Source organism: Neophocaena asiaeorientalis, unplaced genomic scaffold (assembly GCF_003031525.2).
Source record: "Neophocaena asiaeorientalis asiaeorientalis breed wild unplaced genomic scaffold, Neophocaena_asiaeorientalis_V1.1 scaffold190, whole genome shotgun sequence".
In the NCBI taxonomy this organism is placed as follows: domain Eukaryota; kingdom Metazoa; phylum Chordata; class Mammalia; order Artiodactyla; family Phocoenidae; genus Neophocaena; species Neophocaena asiaeorientalis.
The window spans coordinates 8186626-8207809 of record NW_020175017.1 but is presented as its reverse complement, the minus strand read 5'-3'; the positions used below and the strand labels follow the sequence as shown (position 1 = coordinate 8207809).

The 21184-nt window shown below is 39.0% G+C and overlaps 1 protein-coding gene across 2 annotated transcripts in view; it reads right to left on the bottom strand.

The window, feature by feature from the left end:
- The window catches only part of BAZ1A (bromodomain adjacent to zinc finger domain 1A), a 92878-nt gene that overhangs the window by 71124 nt on the left and 570 nt on the right, over nucleotides 1-21184 (bottom strand). The window contains exons 2-3 of one of the 2 annotated variants that reach the window (XM_024762045.1): nucleotides 20740-20910; nucleotides 9760-10038 (exon numbers count right to left, since the gene is read on the bottom strand). In XM_024762045.1, the coding sequence (XP_024617813.1) occupies nucleotides 9760-10038; nucleotides 20740-20852 (392 nt within the window). In that variant the 5' untranslated portion in view covers nucleotides 20853-20910. Of the gene's footprint in view, nucleotides 1-9759; nucleotides 10039-20739; nucleotides 20911-21184 lie in introns of those variants that run through there. The other variant, XM_024762044.1, reaches the window with a different exon arrangement.

Sequence of the window (21184 nt, the reverse complement as noted above, 5' to 3'; positions counted from 1 at the left end):
CCTCAACATTAATGCATTTTAATTCATTATGATTCACTAATATCATTTAGGTTAGCAATACAAAAAAGAGCTCAAAGATTAAAAAGCCCATTTTCTCATTCCAATTCTAATATATAATAAGTACCTACTCTCTACATTTTAGGTTTTTATGCTAATTTTATTTTATTCATTAGACTAAAGTGCTTGAAGCATTCCACCAATGCAACATAGAAAGCCACAGGGAATATACCTTGATATCTGAATAGATAAGAGCTCTAGGTGGCTGGTCTCTATTTGATGCCAAAATTGATATCAGTTTGTAAGATTAAAAAGAATTTCATAATCTTCATTTTACAAGGCAGTTCTAAAAACAATACTGAACTGTAGTATCTTATGCTTCTTGACTAGATAGCATTTCTAAGTGTTAAATCTAAATAGTATGGGTATAATATTTGGGAAAATCTAGCTATCAGTGAAACTCCGGTGCAAATCCAATTCTGCTATTGTATTGATTTAACCTACATTGGAGAAAAGGTCTGTCATTAAGTCATAGGTCAGAGATTATGTGGAAAAAAATGCAGTTCATTATTTTCAAAGAGCAAATTCATATAAGGCTAACAAAAGGAATAACTTTCTCCATCCTCAGAAAAAGGCAATACTCCAAGTAAGCTTTTTAGGAACACACAGTTTAGCGAGTTTATGCAAAACCAATTAGAAATGGTGCACGTGGTTTTCTAATGTAAGAAGACATCCAAATCATTACTAAGTGAAAAAGCTACTTTTTAAAAAAATTTAGTGTAGTACAGAAAAAAAGAGAACTATGCACTAATTTTTTGACTGTGGTTATCTCTGAAAGGAGCATTTGGGAAATGCACTCCAGGCCTTCACATTTTACTTTTCTCTCCTGTATATAAATTTTTATAGGAAAAAAAAAGCAGATTTTTAAAAAATTATAAACTTCAGCCTTGATAAGAAGAGCATATAATTTTTTTTAATTTAAAGACTTTGGTTTTTTAGAGCAGCTTTAGATTCACAGCAAAATTGAGAGGAAGACAGATATCTCCCATATACTCCTTGCCCCTGCCACATGCATAACCCCTCTATCAATATCCCACACCAGAGAAATAACACTTGTTAACAATCAATGCACCTACATTAACACACATTATCACCTGAAGTTCATAGTTTACATTAAGTTTCACTATTGGTGTTGTACATTCTATGGGTTTGGATAAATGTGTCCATCATAGTACCACCGGGTATTTTTACTGCTTTAAACATCCTCTGTGCTCAACCTATTCATCTCCCCTCTACCCCATTCAACCCCTGGCAATCACCGATCTTTTCATTGTCTCCATAGTTTTGCCTTTTCTAGAAAGCCATATAGTAGGAATCACACCATACATATCCTTTTCCGATTGGCTTTTTTCCCTTAGTAATATGCATTTAAGGTTTGTCCATGTCTTTTCATGCTTGAAGCCTCATTTCTTTTTAGCACTGAATAACATTTCACTATCTGGATGTACTGCTGTTTATTTATTCATTCATCTACTAAAGGATATCTTGGTGCTTCCAACTTTTGGCAATTATTAATAAAGCTGCTATAAACATTCGTGTGCAGGTTTTGTGTGGACATAAGTTTTCAACTCTTTCAGGTAAATACCAACAAACAAATAACCTTTTCAAAAATTCCGGGTCACCCATCAATATCATGAGAATTAAAATGAAAGCATCTAGCACACTGCCTAGCATACAGGAAAAGTTCAATAAATGCTAGCATATTTTTATTCTGCAACGTTTTCTAACGTTACCAAATTATATACTGAGCCAGGCCAGTATACTTTGTAGTTAATGTTTACTTTATCTCCTCCTTTGCTATAAGGTGCCACTTCTTGCTTCTGTCAGTATATCTGTTGGGTTGGCCAAAAAGTTCGTAACATCTTACAGGAAAACTCGAATGAACTTTTTGGCCAACCCAATACTTTTAGAAGTACCTTCTCACCTGCTGCTTCACATTTCCTATGAATCTTTCAGCTACCAGAACATCCTGACTGTGCTTATAAAATGTCTGAAAACAAGTTGCCCAAAGCCTACTTTTAACTAAAAAAAATTACCAAATATACAATTATATTCTGACTCATTTTTAAAAATTCTTTCAAACTCTAGTCCTTTCTTTACACTGAATGATGACTCAACAGTCCAAAATGGTTTTTGTTGCGTGATTTCTACCTCCTTTTTCCTGATTCAATTCACCAGTTCTAGGGCTGGGGAGAGAAGATGAGTTTATCATGCAATTATTTGAGTTCTAGCTCACCATCTACCTAATCCTTTATTAAACAATGGTTATCAGGCTTGTCAAAAAAAAAAAAAAGATAAAGTTACTTGAAACTTGGATGTCTTGAAATCTGCTTGTGTAGCATTTTTAGAAGATCACATACAAATGAGGGATGATTGTCTTCAAAAACAAACAACTATGTCTTTCTAAGACACTGATATTGTTAACTATGGGGTTTCCGCTCAGAGTTGCAACAGAGAAATTTGATTCCAAGTTACAGTGTCCCAGGCAGCTACTGTAGCCTCACATCACTACTGGCACATCCCAACAAACAAACAAAAACACAACAAAACTGCATGACCACCAATAAACAGATTCAAATACTAACAAGACACCTACATCAAAAGGCAATATTGGGACTTCCCTGGTGGCGCAGTGGATGGGACTCCATGCTCCCAATGCAGGGGGCCCAGATTCGATCCCTGGTTAGGGAACTAGATCCCACACCCATGCTGCAACTCGGAGTTCGCATGCCACAACTAAGGATCCTGCCTGCAGCAACTAAGACCTGGCGCAACCAAATAAATATTTTTTAAAAAGGCAATATTATATAATATAGCTTTTAAAAATTCACATTCATTATGTCATTTTACCCTGTGAGGCAACCCTGTAAGGCTGGGGGTCCATTTAACACATGAAAAAAGACTAACACTTAAGAGTTTAAATTACTTGCACAGAACCATACAGCTAATCACAAATGGCAGAATCCAAAATCAAGGACACAGTGATACTGAGAAAGAAATAATTTTGTAAGTCAGCCCTATCTGAATTTAATCCTACAATTTACTACTTAAAAGATTAGAATGGACGCTCCATGACTTTGCTTTGTTCACTGCTGTATCTCCAGTGTCTGGAACAGTGCAAGTATCAATAAATAATAGGTATCATTAAATACATGGTAAACAACTATCAAAAAAAACACAACTTCTTTGGATCTCTGTTTCCTCATCTGTAAATAGAAACCGTAAGTCCTTGTCTCATATCTGCTGATATAATGTATATTCAAAGCATCTGGTAGTTATTTAAGAATTAACAGACCTGACTACCAGTTTAGTGTTTTCTTCACAAGACCAGCCATCCTCTCACTTTTCCCATAGGCTCCAAGGAAGCAGCAGAAAACAAATGGCAGCATGATTGGCAAGCAAGCTGGTGGTAAATCAGGATGGGGCATGTAAAGAACTAAACTGGTGCGGTTCAGTCAAGTAGTCTGCTGTTCTCTTTACTTCATCTGCCATAGCAATGACAGAGGATCTTCTAGAAGAATCTGTCTGCCGATTGCCAATTTCAAAACAGAAAGTCTTGGTGGGGAGGGAAGCACCTAATCTATACTTGTAAGGTGCAAAAAGAAAAGAGGGAGGGATATCTAAAGGTAAATGAGACAATAAGAATACTGAAGTGAGAAGATCCAGAGTACCCATACTGAAATAATTCAGCCTAAGAATGGGCCCATCCACTTCTCTGTAACATAGCATATTCTTTCCAGTAAATCTAATCCAGTAATTCTAATGGATGAAGAAGTCTTGAGGACTACTGCTGAGTTCTGCCAACACAGACAGAAACAAAAGGTAGATGTTATTGACAAGCAGCACAAAAGTTAAAAGCAAAGGGAAATGGTGCTGCAAATGGTACCATAAAGAATGTGAGGGCTTCCCTGGTGGCACAGTGGTTGAGAGTTCGCCTGCCGATGCAGGGGACACGGGTTCGTGCCCCTGTCCAGTAAAAAAAAAAAAAAAAAAAAAAAAAAAAAGTGAAAAGACAACTCACAGAATGGGAGCAAATATCTGCAAATCATATATCTGCTAAGGGACTTATACCCCAAATCACAAAGAACTCTTACAACTCGGTAATAAAAAGATAAATAACCCAATTTAAAGATGGGCAAAGGACCAGAGAAGACATTTCTCCAAAGAAGATACACAAATGATCAATAAGTACATAAAATGATGCTCAACATTATTAGTCACTAGGGAAATGCAAATCAAAACTACAATGAGATACCACTTCACACCCACTAGGATGGCAAAATAAAAAAGACAGACAATAATAAATTGTCCATACATATGGCTTGATGAGGATGTGGACAAACTGGAACTCTCATACATTGCTAGTAGGAATGTAAAATGATGCAACTGCTTTGGAAAAGTTTGGAGATTCCTCAAATGCTAAACATAGAGTTACCAAATGACTTAGCAATTCTACTTCTAGGTATATACCCAAGAGAACTGTAAACATATATTCACACAAAAACTTGTACAGAAATGTTTGTAACAGCATTATTTATAATTGTCCAAAAGTGGAAGCTCAAATATCTATTAACTGACAAATGGATAAACAAAATGTGATAGGTCCATACAGTAGAATTTCTTTATCAATAAAAAGAAATAAAATACTGATACATGCTACAACTCAGATGAAGCTTGAAAACATTATAGTTAAGTGAACGAAACCAAACACCGGAAGGTACATACTTTATGATTCCACATATATGAAATGTCCAGAATAGGCAAATCCACAGAGACAGAAAACAGATTAGCGGTTGCCAGGGGCTGAGGAGAGAGTGCAGTGGGGAGGGCCTGCTAATTGGCACAGGACTTATTGGGGTGATGAAAACATTCTGGAATTAGTGGAAATCATCACATAACTAAAACCCACTGAATTGTACACTTTAAATGGGCAAATTTTACAGTGTGTGAATATCTCAATAAAGCACATTTAACTTAAAAAGCAGAGGGAGATGTATGTCCTGTGGAAGCAAATTCTTCTAACGTCACATTCTAACTTTCAAAGAGTGGAAAGTGGGAGTAGGAGCACAGATATCTCATACTGTGGATCCTATGGATCCCATGAAGATAGTAAGTGCCTGCTATTTCTCAGCCACTGGGAGAAATCCACTGAATTCTCTAAATAAGCCCTGTAAGGATAAGCCTCAAGCCACAGTCAGATACAAAAGCCACAGGAGCCTGCAGATAAAAGTCAACAGGGATACTGAGGAAACTCAACCTGGAGCTTCTCTCAGCACTGAAGCTGGATTTACCCTAGTTGACCCCCTGAGGACGCCAGAACCTTATCACTAGCATCATCACCTCAAAACTGAACTCATCCCAAAGTTACACAAGCAGATGTGAAGCCAGAAGGGACACATGTTCCTTGGGGTCTAGAGCACTTTCCAAATGAAAAACATCATGCCAAGTCCTCTCCTCGTATCAGTGTAATAGAATAAGAGTTTACAAGCATGACAGAGAACCAAAAAAATCAAAATGGAGAAAGATAGACCTTTTTACTTGTCATTTATTGAATACTTGCTGTGTGCATGGAGCATCACATACAACATCTCAGTCAATCTTCACAATAATTCTACTACATACACAAAGAAGAGATAAGTGATGTTAAATAACTTCCCCAAAAGTTACACAAGTAGTACGTAGATGGGAGAGGTACAACTCCAACCAAAGGGAATCTAGTCAAGTTTATATATTTAAGTTATTTTAACGGAAATTTAAGTTAAAAAGGTGAAAGGATAAAGGTGTATGCAGGAACTAGTATCGAAAGTTGCAGAAATCTCAAGTCAGGCTTGAAGCTTAATTATAATATAAAATAATAGAAAACCTAGCCAATAATAGAAGAAAAATACTAACTTCCATATAACCCTCTTGGGCCAACAGGAGCGTTATTCCCCTAGTAAAATGCCACTATATTCTACTTATATAGCAATTCAAAAATGTGCACCCCACACACACACTCTCATTTTAGTCTCACAATGACCTGAAAGGATGTCATTGTCCAACAAGGTCAGTTAGACTCCAAAGCCTAAACCCTTCACTATCACACAATTCTGCTTCCCATAAAACTAAAAAACTTTTCTCCAACTATAAACAAACATCAAAGATAAAGGTATTCTATTAAAACCAAGTGTTGAATGTGTATTCATTGAAGTTTTCTTCATTATTCCCTTATTCTATCATTATTCTTTATACATATTTTTAAGTCTTTGTTTTGTTTTTTTTTTTGTTTTGCGGTACGCGGGCCTCTCACTGCTGTGGCCTCTCCCTTTGCGGAGCACAGGCTCCGGACGCACAGGCTCAGCGGCCATGGCTCACGGGCCCAGCCGCTCCGCGGCATGTGGGATCCTCTTGGACCAGGGCACAAACTCGTGTCCCCTGCATCGGCAGGCGGACTCTCAACCACCACGCCACCAGGGAAGCCCCAAAGTCCTTTTTACATTTACCACACATTTAAGAAAAAGCAAAAAATGAAACAAAAATATTTGCAACAAAGTGACAAAGAGTTTAATATGCCTAATATTTAACAAAGACCTTTCATAAATCTACTGATGACAAAAAAGCCAAAAGTAAAATGAGCAAAGGACCTGAAAATCAAATAAACACTGAGATATCATCAGATTTGGCAAAGATGAAAAGACTAAAATAACCAGTGTTAGTGTGAGTCTAGGGAACCCAGGCCTAGCCTCTATGGCACTCTGGACCTGGATGCTCCTGAATTACCTCATTCATACGTTTATTTTAATACCCGGCAAGTTGACATGTTTGTCTCTCCCTTCACTGAACTCTTTAAAGACATCTTAATCCTTGTTATATCCCCAGTAACTAGTGTCTAGCCTCTAAGTGACACTCATGAATCACCTAAGCAACATGTCCGTGAAAGGCAAAATCAGAGCAATCGGAAACATCTGGGTCTGAGATGAGAGCAAAGATGGCTAGGCTCTGATAGTATTACTTCCTGAGGCCTCTGCATCTTACCATCTACCCAGCTGCTGAAGGCAAAAAATTCAATGAGTCATCCAAGATTTCTCCTTTCCTGCACAAAGATTAAGAATGGCCAGTAAGCCAGAAGAAGTGTGTTTTCTTCTTTTCGAGGTTCACATTGAATCCACTATAGGGTTCTTTTTTGTGTGTGTGTGGTACGCGGGCCTCCCACCACTGCGGCCTCTCCTGCTGCGGAGCACAGGCTCCGGACGCGCAGGCTCAGTGGCTATGGCTCACGGGCCCAGCTGCTCCGCAGCATGTGGGATCCTCCCGGACCAGGGCATGAACCCGTGTCCCCTGCATCGGCAGGCAGACCCTCAACCACTGCGCCACCAGGGAAGCCCCTAGGATTCTTTTTTTCTAATTAATTAATTAATTAATTATATTTTTGGCTGCGTTGGGTCTTCATTGCTGCACGCGGGTTTTCTCTAGTTGCAGCAAGCAAGTGCTATTCTTCGTTGCAGTGTGCGGGCTTCTCACTGCAGTGGCTTCCTTTGTTGCAGAGCACAGGCTCTAAGTGCATGGGCTTCAGTAGTTGTGGCATGAGGGCTCAGTAGTTGTGGCTCTCCAGCTCTAGAGTACAGGCTCAGTAGTTGTGGCACACGAGCTCAGTTGCTCCACAGCATGTTGGATCTTCCCAGACCAGGGATCCAACCCGTGTCCCCTGCATTGGTAGGAGGGTTCTTAACCTCTGTGCCACCAGGGAAGTCTGAAGAAGTATGTTTCTAATGAATAATCAATAAAATTGTGACTCTCAGAGTTCCCATTTCTACAATGTACCCTAGTTTACTACTGTCATTAAAGCTACAACTATCTGAAGCCCATTTTTAAGGTACAACCAAAAAAAGCTATACAAAAAACACTGAACAACTATATTTCTAGATATAAGCAATATTTAACCTAATATTAAAGGTTAACGTATCCCAATGATTTTTAAGTTAGAAAACACTTTTGGCATAAGTCAAATAAAACAATGACTATAAGGAGAAAAAAAAATTGTCCTGGTCCCCAAACAGGCCCTATTATTCCTTTTGGTGATATAGATTGGTATGTTCTTGGTGGGATTACTGGTGACATATCAATCTTTCCTCTTGAAAATAAAGATTTTTTTTCCCAAAAGTCATGAGACAAATGAAAAATCCTTCAATTTTTACCATTTGTTGCTTCTACAATTAAAAAAAGAACTTCTTGGGCTTCCCTGGTGGCGCAGTGGTTGAGAGTCCGCCTGCCGATGCAGGGGACATGGGTTCGTGCCCCGGTCTGGGAAGATCCCACATGCCGCGAAGCGGCTGGGCCCGTGAGCCATGGCCGCTGAGCCTGCGCGTCCGGAGCCTGTGCTACACAACGGGAGAGGCCACAACAGTGAGAGGCCCGCGTACCGCAAAAAAAAAAAAGAACTTCAATTCTTCACCAAAATCAAATCCAAGCAAATTCAGATCTTAATATAAACACCTCCTGGATTTTTAAGATTCATGCAGAGTAGCATTTAATAACTAAAATGGATTACATTAAAGACATTATTCTGAAATTACATAAAAACTCATGATGATTCTCCAAAATAAGATAATAAAGAACATAATTATTGACATATAATTAAGAACATATATAGTAAGTTTTGACTGCTAAAGTTTAAAATTCAAAAAGAGGGACTTCCCTTGTGGCCCAGTTGTTAAGAATCAGCCTTCCAATGCAGGGGACGCGGGTTCGATCCCTGGTCTGGGAACTAAGATACCACATGCTGCAGGGCAACTAAGCCTGTGTGCCACAACTACTGAGCCCGCGCGCCGCAAAGAAGAGCTCACGCGCCACAACGAAAGATCCCACATGCTGCAACTAAGACTCAGTGCAGCCAAACAAATAAATAAATATTAAAAAAATAAAATTCAAAAAGAAAAAAATTTTTATTTAGGTTAACAAAGGGGAAAAAGCATCCCAAAATAGTCACTGCCTCAAAAGTCAGGAGGCTATAAAAAGTTTTAATGCAAATAAGGATTACTGTAATAAATATCAGTGACTAGCCAATCATAAATGCTTAAGATTTCAGGAAAGCAATGATACTTTTAAATTTAGTGCCATAGATAAACTCAATTTAACTTTGCAATATGAAAAACACACTTTTTTCTTGAAGACCTGGGTAAAAGAGAACTTAGTAGAGTATATAAAATTCAGTCTTCATCTTATCAAAGAACTACTAAAACCCAGCAAGAAATACAGGCATATTTAAACTAATAGGTAACGTAATGAGAACACAGTAGATACCTTTAAGATTTTTTACTCTTAAATAGAGGTGAAACTTCGATATAATAGAACATACAGTAAATAAAAAAGAGAAGGAAGGTGGTTTATAAAGTAATGGACTAATCTTCAAGATATTTTGAGTGAAAAAAGGTATAAACTACAGTATGTTACCTTTCGCGTTGAAAGTGCCAGGAGACTGTGTGTGTGTGTGTGTGTGTGTGTGCATACACACGCATATGTACATGTTTTTGGTGGTCTATATAAAAATTAGCTTTGGAAAAATAAATAAGAAACTGTTAACACAAGGGCTATCTTGGGGGAGGGTAACATGGTAGGTGGAAAAGAGTAAAAGGTAAGCTTTTCCTCAGTTCATCCCTGTGTGTACTTTGAATTTGATCAATGTGAATGTATGTATAACAAAAGAAAAAATTAAAAGTACTTTACCTTGCACCATTGTTCCTAATGACTTCCACAGTTTCTTTAACAAAATATCGATCCTTGACATACGCAAAAATATCATCACAAATTTCATGTAAGCGTGAACGATGGGTAAGGTTGGTCAAGTATAAAACTGGAATAATTAGTGGTTCTGGAAAACTCTGAAGATTCTGTCTTGCTTTTTTTTCTGACTCAAGTGCTTCCTGATAGGTCAGTCCAGGTCTACCCGTCACAGCACAACTCCACACCAGACTGTTGCACAGAATGGTTCGTTCAAAAAAGTCACTGATTAAAAAACAAAAACAAAAATCCATTACCTATCATTTCACAAATTTTACATTAAAAGCTGATAAAGGATTGTTCCTTTATTGCAAAATTTTACATAGACTCATAGAACTCAAACAAAAGTTTAGTAACTGGTCAACTTACACATTAATATTACAAACATAAGAAAGAGTATATTTAAACTAGACATTTATATTTTGCAATTTACAGGTATATTCAGCCAAAATTGGATTTTGATTTCTATCAGTTTTGAAACTGAAGCGAAACAAAATAAACTCAACCTTTCTTTTTTCCTTCTAATTTTTAAGCTTTTTGTTCCAAAGCAGTCAAAACATTGTCAATTCAAGCACTTAACTATGAATTTTGAAAGGCTTTAACATAATAGTGAAAAACCGGGAAATCTAAGCATCAAACAATAAGAGAAAAGTTGAATAAATTATAGTACTTCATATAATGAAAAATCACAGTCATGAAACAGAAGGAGAGTTTTTAAATAACGTAAACAGGGAAAACAACTTTCCAGTCTGCTTCCCTCCCATATTTTTTCAAAGTAAAAGCTTATCCAAACAATATATATAATACGGTCCCACCTGTGTTAAAATTAAAAAAGAGAAAGGAAGAAAAAGAAAGGGTAGAAGGAAGGAAAGAAGGAAGGAAGGAAGGAAAGTAGAGAAAGATAACTTAAGGAAGCATAAAACGTTCCTGGAATGTTATACAAAAATCAAGGTAACTGCTATAGAATGGGGATGGGACTTAGGGACCATTCTACCCAGTGCTTTTCTGCACTGTTAGGATTTCTTACTATAAGCACTAATTTCTTTTCAAAAACTCTATTCAGTCATTTTTAAAATGCTAGAGATCTACTATATGGAAAGATTTCTAAGGTATATTAAAGAGAAAAAAACTCAAAATCACTGAATGACATAATTCCAAATGCATTAATTATAATAATAGCAAAAACGTGCAAATGATCGTATTTATACAAATACCATAAACAGATATTCCCTATGGAGAAAGGGAGGGACTGGGAAAGAAGGAAGAGGAAAATATGTTATTCTAAATAGTCCCATATTGTTTGAAGTTTTATAATAAGCATGTATTCATATTGTTTTTATAATAAAAATATTTTTTAAACAGAAAAGGTTAGACATATGCAAAAAGATTAACAGTAGTTGCCTCTAAGTAGTTAAGATATGGGTAAATATTTTGCCCACCTCTATATTTCAGTCTACTTTTCAACAGTTATATGTAACCAACATAATTCACTATTCTCTAACTTTTTCTCCTTCCTGAAATATCCCTTTCCTTCTCATCATTCTAAAAATTATTAAAACTGTTACATGTTTACTTCCTTGTTAGTATATCTGTACAGGTTACCCCTGTAGTAGTCTGATCTCCAAATAAGATTTGGAGTAATTCCATTAAGATAGTTTCATTTGCATATTTGTCTGTAGATTCTATGAGAACAACAAAAAATGAAATCTATGGAAGTAAAGAGAAACTAATCATACCTTAACATAAATGAGATCTAAAGAGATAATATACATATGTCAACTTACATGACTTATTCAGTACAAGGGAAATCCTTTTGAAGTATGTACCATTTAGTAATGGGGATAATGGGTGTATATCATTAAAATACAAAGTAAAAAGTGATTATCTTTACAAAACAGAGGCAGATATCCTTCGGGAATTCAGAGGAAGGGAAGGAGGAGAGGCAGGCACAAAAGATCAAGAAATGCTAGAATATCTTTGGGAGGAACTGGCATGAAGAGTTAGGATGAAAAGGAAAAGTGGAGTTGAAGAATAAAATGCCAGAGGAAAAAAATGAATATAATTTGATTCTTATAATAAAATGTCAGATAAATAGCTAAGTGAGAGGCAACAGACATACCCAATAGAGGGTTATCAACAGGGCAAAATAAAATGAATGAATGGATGGATCTTGAAAGAGGTCTTATTTAATTTTTACTGCCTAAAACTGCAGTTCACTTAGAAAGCTTTATAAAAGTTTTAAACTTTTTCCTTTAGAAACAAACACAGATTCCCAAGCCACATATATAATGTGTGTGAGATATTCTAATAATTTAAACTATTTATCTAGTACTACAGGTGACCTTTGAGCTATGGGGGGAGGGAAGGATAGAGGCTGATCTCCACACAGTGAAAAATCTGTGTATAACTTTACCATCAGTCCTCCTTATCCATGGTCAACTGTAAGAAAAATATATTTTCAAATCTAGATGTTATACATTAACTAGTCTCTAAGCTAGTGCTATCAAAAGTAGAATGCTAGCTACACATATAATTTAAAATTTTCTAGTGGCCACATTTAAAAATTTTTAAAGACATTCTAATAAAATTAATATATTTTATTTAACCCAATATATTCCAAAATAGTTCAATATGTAATCAATATTGAAATAGTTTATTATTTTTTTTTTGGTACCAAGTCTTCAAAATCCAGTATGTATTTTACATTTACTGCGCATCTTAATTCTCACTAGTCACCTTTCAAGTTCTTAATAACCAATGGCTCCTGCGTTGGACAGCACAGCTCTAGCCATAGCAGGTGGGTATTTGATAGCCTGGGGTATTTGCTGCCATTGCAGGGGGACAGACTTTAGACTCAGCTGCAATAAACACTATTCTGTTTAGATTTGTTACCATTGTTCAAAATACCAAGGAGAAGAATGGCACAAGTGCCACAAACCTCCACTAAACATGTGGATAGACAGTAACCAGCGACAGTACAGCTTCCCTTCTTCACCCAGGTTCCCAGAGCCTCCTGCAAAGTGTTTGTTCTGTTTGTTTCCTTTGTGTCTATCTACCCTACAAAGGTCTTACATTATAGTCCTGCTGTGCACAAAGATCCACCCTCAGGAGGAGGGAGGCAGGACACACTACCACAGCGGCCATCTTTTTAAATTAATTTTTATTGGAATTTTCTTTCACAGTGGCCATTTTAAAGCAAGGGAAATAAAGCCCGAGGCTACTTCTCCCTATTCATCACTCCCTATTCATCATGGCGCCATCTCTAACATTACATACCTTCACTTACATCCACTTCTATATTCTGCTCTTCACCCATTCAACATACACATTCAAATGTGCAGGATTTTGTTAATAATGCTGAAATTCTAGGGGATAGGTTACAGTGCCTCTTCAATTTCAATATTATAAGAATATAAATAACAAAAATCTTACAAGCAGCACATTTTTATTATTGTGAGTAAAACTTTATAAAACACAAAGTACTATTTTATATCAGTTTAGACTAATACAGGTTATTATGTCTCCAATTTATTGCTACATTCCTTCAACAATCCTCTTTACTAGAGATGGGCATACTACTGGCCCGGAGGTCAAATCCAGACTTCCACCTGTTTGTCGAGTTTTATTGGAACACAGCCACACCCATATCTTTAGGTATTGCCTATGACTGCCTCCTCACTATATCTGTAGAGTTGGGTTGGTGCAACAGACATCTAATGGCCTGAAAAGCCTAAAATATTGACTATCTGGCCCTTTAAGAAAAAGTTTGATGACCTCTGCCCTTTGCCATTATTTCTTAAGGAAAAATTGCTTCTGAGTTACCAGGTCAAGTACTGGTAAGAACACACTTCTAAAACAAAGTCAACAAATGAAGGAACAAAGGGTAACATACTGTTAACTTGCTGAGTATTTGGAAAACTAAAAACCTAAGAGAATAAGATTAAGAATGAAGTGACATAAAAACCAGAAACCAAATACAATTCAGAAAAGATAAATGCAAAGCATACTCTATTTACTTAATGGCCCAAAATGTATTAACTAGACGTAAAGCAAGGTAAGAGAGATACAGCCCAATACTGCAGAAAAGATCTAAGGGACATAAGCAAACTCCTCTGTCTACAAAATAATCAGTAACTGAGAAATGCAGTCATAGGTTAAAAACTAACACAATTCCTGACTAAAACAGCATATGGTATGCAAGAGAAGGAAAATATGGTTTATAAGCTTAGAAAAGTAGTAATTGCTAAAAGACAGCATGGGTTGTTCTAACAATTTCCTTCACTGAAGGGGTTACAAGAGCAGGAGATTAGGTGATCATGGGCATGGCAGACTATACATGCCTTATAGGGAGAAATAACTGCTAGATGAAAATTACATTTACTACATTTATTCATAAATGGTGAGGGGGAAAGTTCAATTATAAAGCTTAGTTTAAAAAAACACTTTACTATTACTTTGCACTTTACTTAGTGCTGCCTCAGACGAACTTAAGATAGTGACATACAAGGCAGGCTCCTAAAATCTGCAGATGACATTAAGGTGAGGAATAGCAATACAGATTTTAAAAATCTAGACAATGAAGACTTAAGTAGAAATCAACAAAGGTGAAACATTATAGCTCCATCTTTCAGGACCCAACTCATATGCTATCTCCTATCTGAGGGCTTCCTCAATTCCCCAGCAGTTATCAGTTCCATTTTCTATCAGTTCCATTTTCTATGTTTCCATTACACTGGCTCCTCAGAACATATGTGATTTATGCCACTGTGTTATAGACATACAATCACTTCTCACTAGATGGGGACAAATTATCTCAGCATCTCCAAAGACTTTCCAAAGTACAGTGTCAAGAATAAGCAAATATATTCTCATCGGCAGTCCACATTTACTTTTATGTGTATCTAAAAAGAGAAAGTACACATGTGAATGGGAAGAAGAAAGCAAAGTATCTGAATCTCAGCTTTGTCACTTGTACAATATGACTTGGGTAATTTATACAAACTTCACTGAAGCTGGTTCCCCTTCTGTAAAATGGGGACAATGTGTTCCATAAACAGTTAATATGAAAATTAAATAATACAGTATGCCCAACATACTATATGTGCACTCAATAAACATATCAATTCTTACTGCTTAGGTACCCTATTCGCAGAGAGATCCTAGAAGAATACACAGAAGAATAACCTGTACGGTAGAGCAACAATGTCAGAAGAACACATATAAGACCTGAGAATCTTTGAAGAGAAAGTTTGGCATTGGGAAGGAGGTTAGGAAAAGGGATTAACTGTAGAAGGATTATCAGTGAACATCCAAAATCCAATCTGGATGCCCCAAGTATAAAATCTTATCAGCTGCATAGTGGTAGACTATTTACAAAGAGGGTTGAAGGTGTGCAGGCTCCTTAGAAATGACTTTCACGCTCTTCTCACAAGAGGTAGAGCCTATTTCACCGCCCCTTGAATTTGGGCTGGACCTGAGATTGGCTTTGACCAACAAAATACAGAAATGACATTGAGAGATGTCTACTCTCACCCTCCTGGAACTCTGAGACCAAGGTCTCTGGAAGAAGCCCAAGTTAGCTTTCTGAGGATGAAAGACCACATGGTAAGAAATACCATCCCAGTATATTAAATTATCACATAGTACACTTTAAATATGTTACCATTCTGTTTGTCAATTATACCCGAATAAAGCTAGAAAACACACACACACAAAGAAAAGCCATCCCAGCTGAGGTCCCTGACATATGACTGAGGCCACCTCTTACTCCATCTAGCTTCAGCCAAGCCTGACTTCATCTGACTTCACCTAAATGAGAGAGCACAGAGAGATGAGCAGAAACCACAATGGCAACCCAAAGAATAGTGGGCAAACAAAATGGATGGCTGTCTGAGCCACTAACTTTTAGAGTGGCGTGTTATAAATAACTGATAGATATATTCTGTCTGCAGAAAAGAAACATGGTAGCCTGCTAAGCAGATAAAAGGTTAAAATGCAAAAAAAAAAAAAAAGTATTTAGGAATCTCTGTTATACCATCCACAGAAAAAGGACTCATAGACCCAAATACCTGGGCCATGTGGCAGACTTATTCCTAAAGAGGAGCTGAACATCTAACTTGAAGACGCTAGCTATTAAGATTATCCTACTCTCCTTGAAAACCCTATGCTCACGAAAGGGCCTTCTGATAATAACTAGATTTCATACATAGCTTATTATCAGTTTGGGGACTGGTCTATGTGAAGGGCACTTTTCCCTATAAATTAATGGCATTCTGGTTCTTACATACAGTATCTAGAATTTAATCACTTGGGAGTGTAGTAAAAAACTCAAATGTCTGAGCAGACTGTAGACCATGGTACCTTCACAAAGATCTAGGCAGCCAGCTTGAATTCCAAGCAATGCCCCTATGTTTTTGGTGCATATTTATGCAAACTTTAACAAATATTAGGAAGAATTCTCTATAATAAGCACTATGTGATGGTAAATATGAACACAAACTCTAGAGTCTTAGGTATGTGAGTGAGAACTCTAGTGTCACCAGTTGCTAGATAGGTCGTTTTTGAACTCATCTTGGACTTACTCTTCCTTCCTCAATCCCAACCTCCTCATCTGTAAAAAGAGGACAGTTGAAAGGACTGAATTAACAAGTTGAGGAGCTGATGAACAATGAAAACAGGATGCTTTATAAATTAGTCAAACACTTTTCACTGGACAGCCAGATTGAAACATAAGCTGGTCTGTCAGTGATGTTGTGGAAGAGACTCCTACATTGTATATGAAAAGTGTGATTCACTCACAGATGGGAAATACATTCCAATTCCAAGAGTCTAAATGCCTAAAAACAGAAGTCATTTTATTAAGGAGATTAAAGCCACTACGTAATACAAATCATTTTCCTAGCCCACAAATCTAGAATTTCTGGTGTTCAGACTTGACTGCTCCTTATTTGAACAATCCACAGACAAAAAAAAATTTTTTTAAACAAAATTATTGTCTGCTAACTAAATTACAGAATAAATTTTTATCTCCTTTAAAAGATTAAACTATGCACTTTATTCTGTTCTCTTTATCTACGAGCTTCGTTTTTCTTATATTTTTTCCCCTAGGTTCCATATATAAGTGAGATCATACAGTATTTGCTTTTCTCTGTCCAACATTTCACTTAGCATAATGCCCTTGAGGTCCATAGGTATTGCTGTAAATGGCAAGATTTCATTCTTTTTAAAGACTGAATAATATTCCATTGTGTATATGTACCACATCTTCTTCACCCATTTATCCATCAATGGACACTTAGGTTGTTTCCATATCTTGGCTATTATAAATAATGCTGCAATGAACGTGAGGATGCATATATCTTTTCGAATTAGTGTTTTCATTTTCTTTGGATAAATACCCTGAAATGGAATTGCTGTATCAATACGGCGGTTCTGTTTGTAATTTTTTTGGGAACCCCCATACTATTTCCCATAATGGCTGCACCAATTTATATTCTTATCAATAGCTCATGAGGGTTCGTTTTTCTCCACATCCTCCCCAATACTTGTTATTTCTAGTCTTTTTGATAACAGCCATTCTAACATGTGTGAAGTGATACCTCATTACGGCTTTGATTTGCCTTTCCTTGATGATTAATGATGTAAAGCACCTGTTGGCTCTCTGAATATCTTCTCTGGAAAAATATCTGTTCAGATCTTCTGTCCATTTTTAAATCAAGTTGTTTTGGTTTTTTTGCTATTGAGTTATATGAGCTCTTTGTATATTTTGAATATTAGTCCCTTGTCAGATATAAGATTTACAAATATTTTCTTCCATTTCGTAGGCTGCCTTTTCATTTTGTTAATGGTTTCCTTTGCTCTGAAGAAACTTTTTAGTTTGACATAGTCCCACCCACTAGTTTACTTTTCTTTTTATTGCTTTTGGTGTTGAATTAAAAAAAAAAATCATTGCCAAGATGTATGTCAAGGAGCTTACCACCTATGTTTTCTTCTAGGAGTTTTATGGTTTCAGGTCTTATGTTCAAGTCTTTAATCCATTTGGAGTTAATTTTTGTGTATGGTGTAAGACAGTGGCCCAGTTTCATTCTTTTGCACTTTAGCTTATGCATTCACCTACAGTTAATGTGCTATTTTTAATGAGTCTTCTTTATTTATGGAAAGCAGGTCAAACAAGAGCTAGCAATTAAAGAGCATATAGTTAAAACAAACAAACAATATAAAGGAGTTTGAACTGTATAATCACCAAGTAACCATCTTTGTCATAGTCCCTGTCTCAAAGAATTCAGGGTCTAGGAAAAGAGAAAATGTGATGCAACAAATACATTGGGTTACCATGCAATAACTGCAGATGTTACACTAGATAAAATGAAGGGTGACCGTTGCTGCTAGAAGGACAAAGGAGGAAGTGTTAGGCTATAATATCAGGTAAGACACACAAAACACTATTTAGCAATTAAAAGGTCACTGGCAACCTGTACTAACCAGAGTTAGAGGCAGTTACTTTGCATTATGCTGGGAAGTGAAAAAGGTGTGGAGGTGTAGTAAAACTCTTTGAGACTGATTAGAGAAAGTTATATTCAAGAAATCAAAAACCCGAACAAATAGGTGAGCATAGTGATCTTCAGACAAATACGAAAGAAATATATTCAAAATAATGTAAAGGATAATCTTCAAACAAATTCACATAAACCAATTTGTGATTTAACGAATTAGTGAAAACAGATGTTTCCTTCATAGTTTCTCCAGACTTGTGGCAAGGGTCAGATTACCATAATCTGCAGACCACCATATACCATCCACCATGAATGCATTTTTAGAAAGATCTCTTTGTAATCATCTAAGAGAAAGTAATCCAAATTTTAACACAATTAAATGGCAGTCTTCTTCCAGTTTTGTGCCAATTCAAAGTCATAAACGTTAATAGCTAAGAACATCAGTAGTTCTGCTTTGGTCAGGGTAAATGATTAAATATCTTTGCTCCCAAACCAATCACCTCTCTTAAACTGCTTGTAATTTCCAAAAACCCAAACGCTTCAGCACAGAGCCAAGACATTTTAATTAAAACAAAACATTTTAATTTTAATGTCATAAGACTACAGGGGACACAGTTCCTTAACATTAATGGAAGGTAGGTTTGGAATACCAAAAATCTCTTCCTCTATCATCAAGAACCTAAGTATCTGAAGTGTTCAAATTCAAAGAGGCTAGGGGCCATATTTATGCTCCCTTCTAAAGTGAGAAGAATGTCTCAAAAAGACTGCTTACATAAAAGAAGAGAAGTTTAAATTTAAGCCCATTTCCTATCTTGTTGGTGCTTTTAAATACAACTTCTTGAAAAAAATTCAGAATTACCAAGGATTTTAACCTAAATCTTCTTTAAAAGTAAGACATCATCCTTGTCAAGTTACTTAATCCAAATTCACTTAAGTAGTTACCAGACTGAACTCTATTTGAGTAACAAAACAAGTCTGTACAGGAGCAGAGTAAGATGTGCACTCGTATTTAAAAGTACTGCCTGCTGAAAAACTTCTCTAGATATGACATGTTTACGTGTAACTCCTGTGGAGCCGAAGAAAAAAGGCTTGCTTAAAATAAAAGCTCAAAGGAACTGTCCTTTCTAACTTCACTAGTCATTTCTCAGACAGGTGCTGAGTTTGCTTAACGCCCTCCCTCCAGCAAGCCCCCACTCAGAAAAGGTGCCTCCTACACACAATTTATTTGGTTGCTATAACACTTGGTTTCTAAGTCACAAAGGGACTCCTGAGTGGAGAGGATAAAGCATAAGAAAAAGGGAGGATCAGGCTGTTTCAGTGATTGATCAATTCAGGTTCTCACTTGGTGATCCTGTTTAAACACAGAGCTCTAAAACGCCCCGTTATTTGGTGTCACGGGACAAGGGGATCTCTTGGGATAAACCAGGCAAGGGACTAAAAATTGAGAGGTTGAAACTACACAGGCAGCAGCTCCGGATTCTTGTCAAAACAAAAGCGAGTGGCACATGTCTGGCGGCCCCACGCGCAGGGGGATAAAGAGGAGGCTGGCTGGGGTTGGAGTTGAACTTGTCTTAGCCCCCTCCCCCAACTCCCACCGCCGCGCTCCCGGCTACGCAAAACCGAAAACGAGGGGGCGCCCAGGGCCCTGCTCTCTTCCCCTCCTTTTCCCCCGCCCAGTCCCGACTTCTTCCTCACCCGGTCTCCCGGGGGCGGAGACGCCGAGTTCCCCAGGGCCGGGAGTTAGTCACCGAGAAGAGGCGGTGACAGAGCGCACGGCTCGCTTCGCACACTCCGAGGCCTAGCCGCACCGGACCAGAGGCGGCCGGCGGAGGCTCTAGCGTCCCGGGCTTGCCGGGGAGCCCCCTCCCCGGAGTCTCAACTCCGCTCCCACCCCACCCCCGCCCCTACCCTGGGCAGCTCCAACGTCAGGCTCCACTCCCGACCGAGGAAACGATGCCCAGCCCGGCCGTTTCCTGCCCCCGGGGGCAGGGATTCCCTCCCCGGACCGGGGGACCGCGGCTCCATGCCGCTGACCCGAGCGGGGATCCCCTCGGCCGCCGGGCGGGGATCCCGGAACTGGCCCCGGAGCGCGCGTGTGGCCGCGGCGGGGAGGGGCGAGGCGGGGAGTTTCCGCCGCTCGGCGGCCGGGCGGCTGCCGCGACTAGAAGCTGTCCCCGCGGCCGGCCAGGGACCCCAGCCTCCTCTGCCCCGGCCGGCTCTCCCCATTCGCGCCTCGGCCGGTCGGGCCTCCCGGGGGCCCCGCGCAGTCACCGTGTCGGACTCGGGGGCCAGAGAAACGCGGGCCCGCGGCCACCCGTCACTTTCCAGTCGCCCCGCCAGAAACCCGGGTCTTGGAAAAGGAGAGAGACAAAAGGACGCTGGGGAGGGAGTCCCCACACTCCCTCGCACCCCCCGCGCCCGACCCGGCCCTTACTCATAGTGGCGGAAGATCTCGTTGGTGACTTTACAGTAGAAAACTTCCTCGTCGGGCCGCAAGTCCGCGGGCGGCTTCTGGCTCACAAACGGCTTTCGGTGTAGCAGCGGCATCTCGTGTCCGCCCGCGGGCTCACCCGGACCCTCGGCCGCCCGCGCCGGCCCCGCTTCCCTATCAAAATTGGAGGGAAAGGAAAGCCGGTAAGGTGGGGAGCGCTCGGCAGCGGCGGCGTGGGCCGGTCCGCGCGCCGGGTGAAGCTCGACTGCCTTTTGTGTGACTGACGCGCTGCGGCTGCCACCCAAGCTGAGGTCGCTCCTGTCGCGGTCGGGGTATTGAGCCAGCGGAGCCGCCCCACCGCCGCACGCTGGGCTGCCGGTTCACAATGGGGCCAAACGCCCAGCCGCGGGCAGGCGGTGCGGGTGCGGCGGCGGCGGCGGCGGCGGCG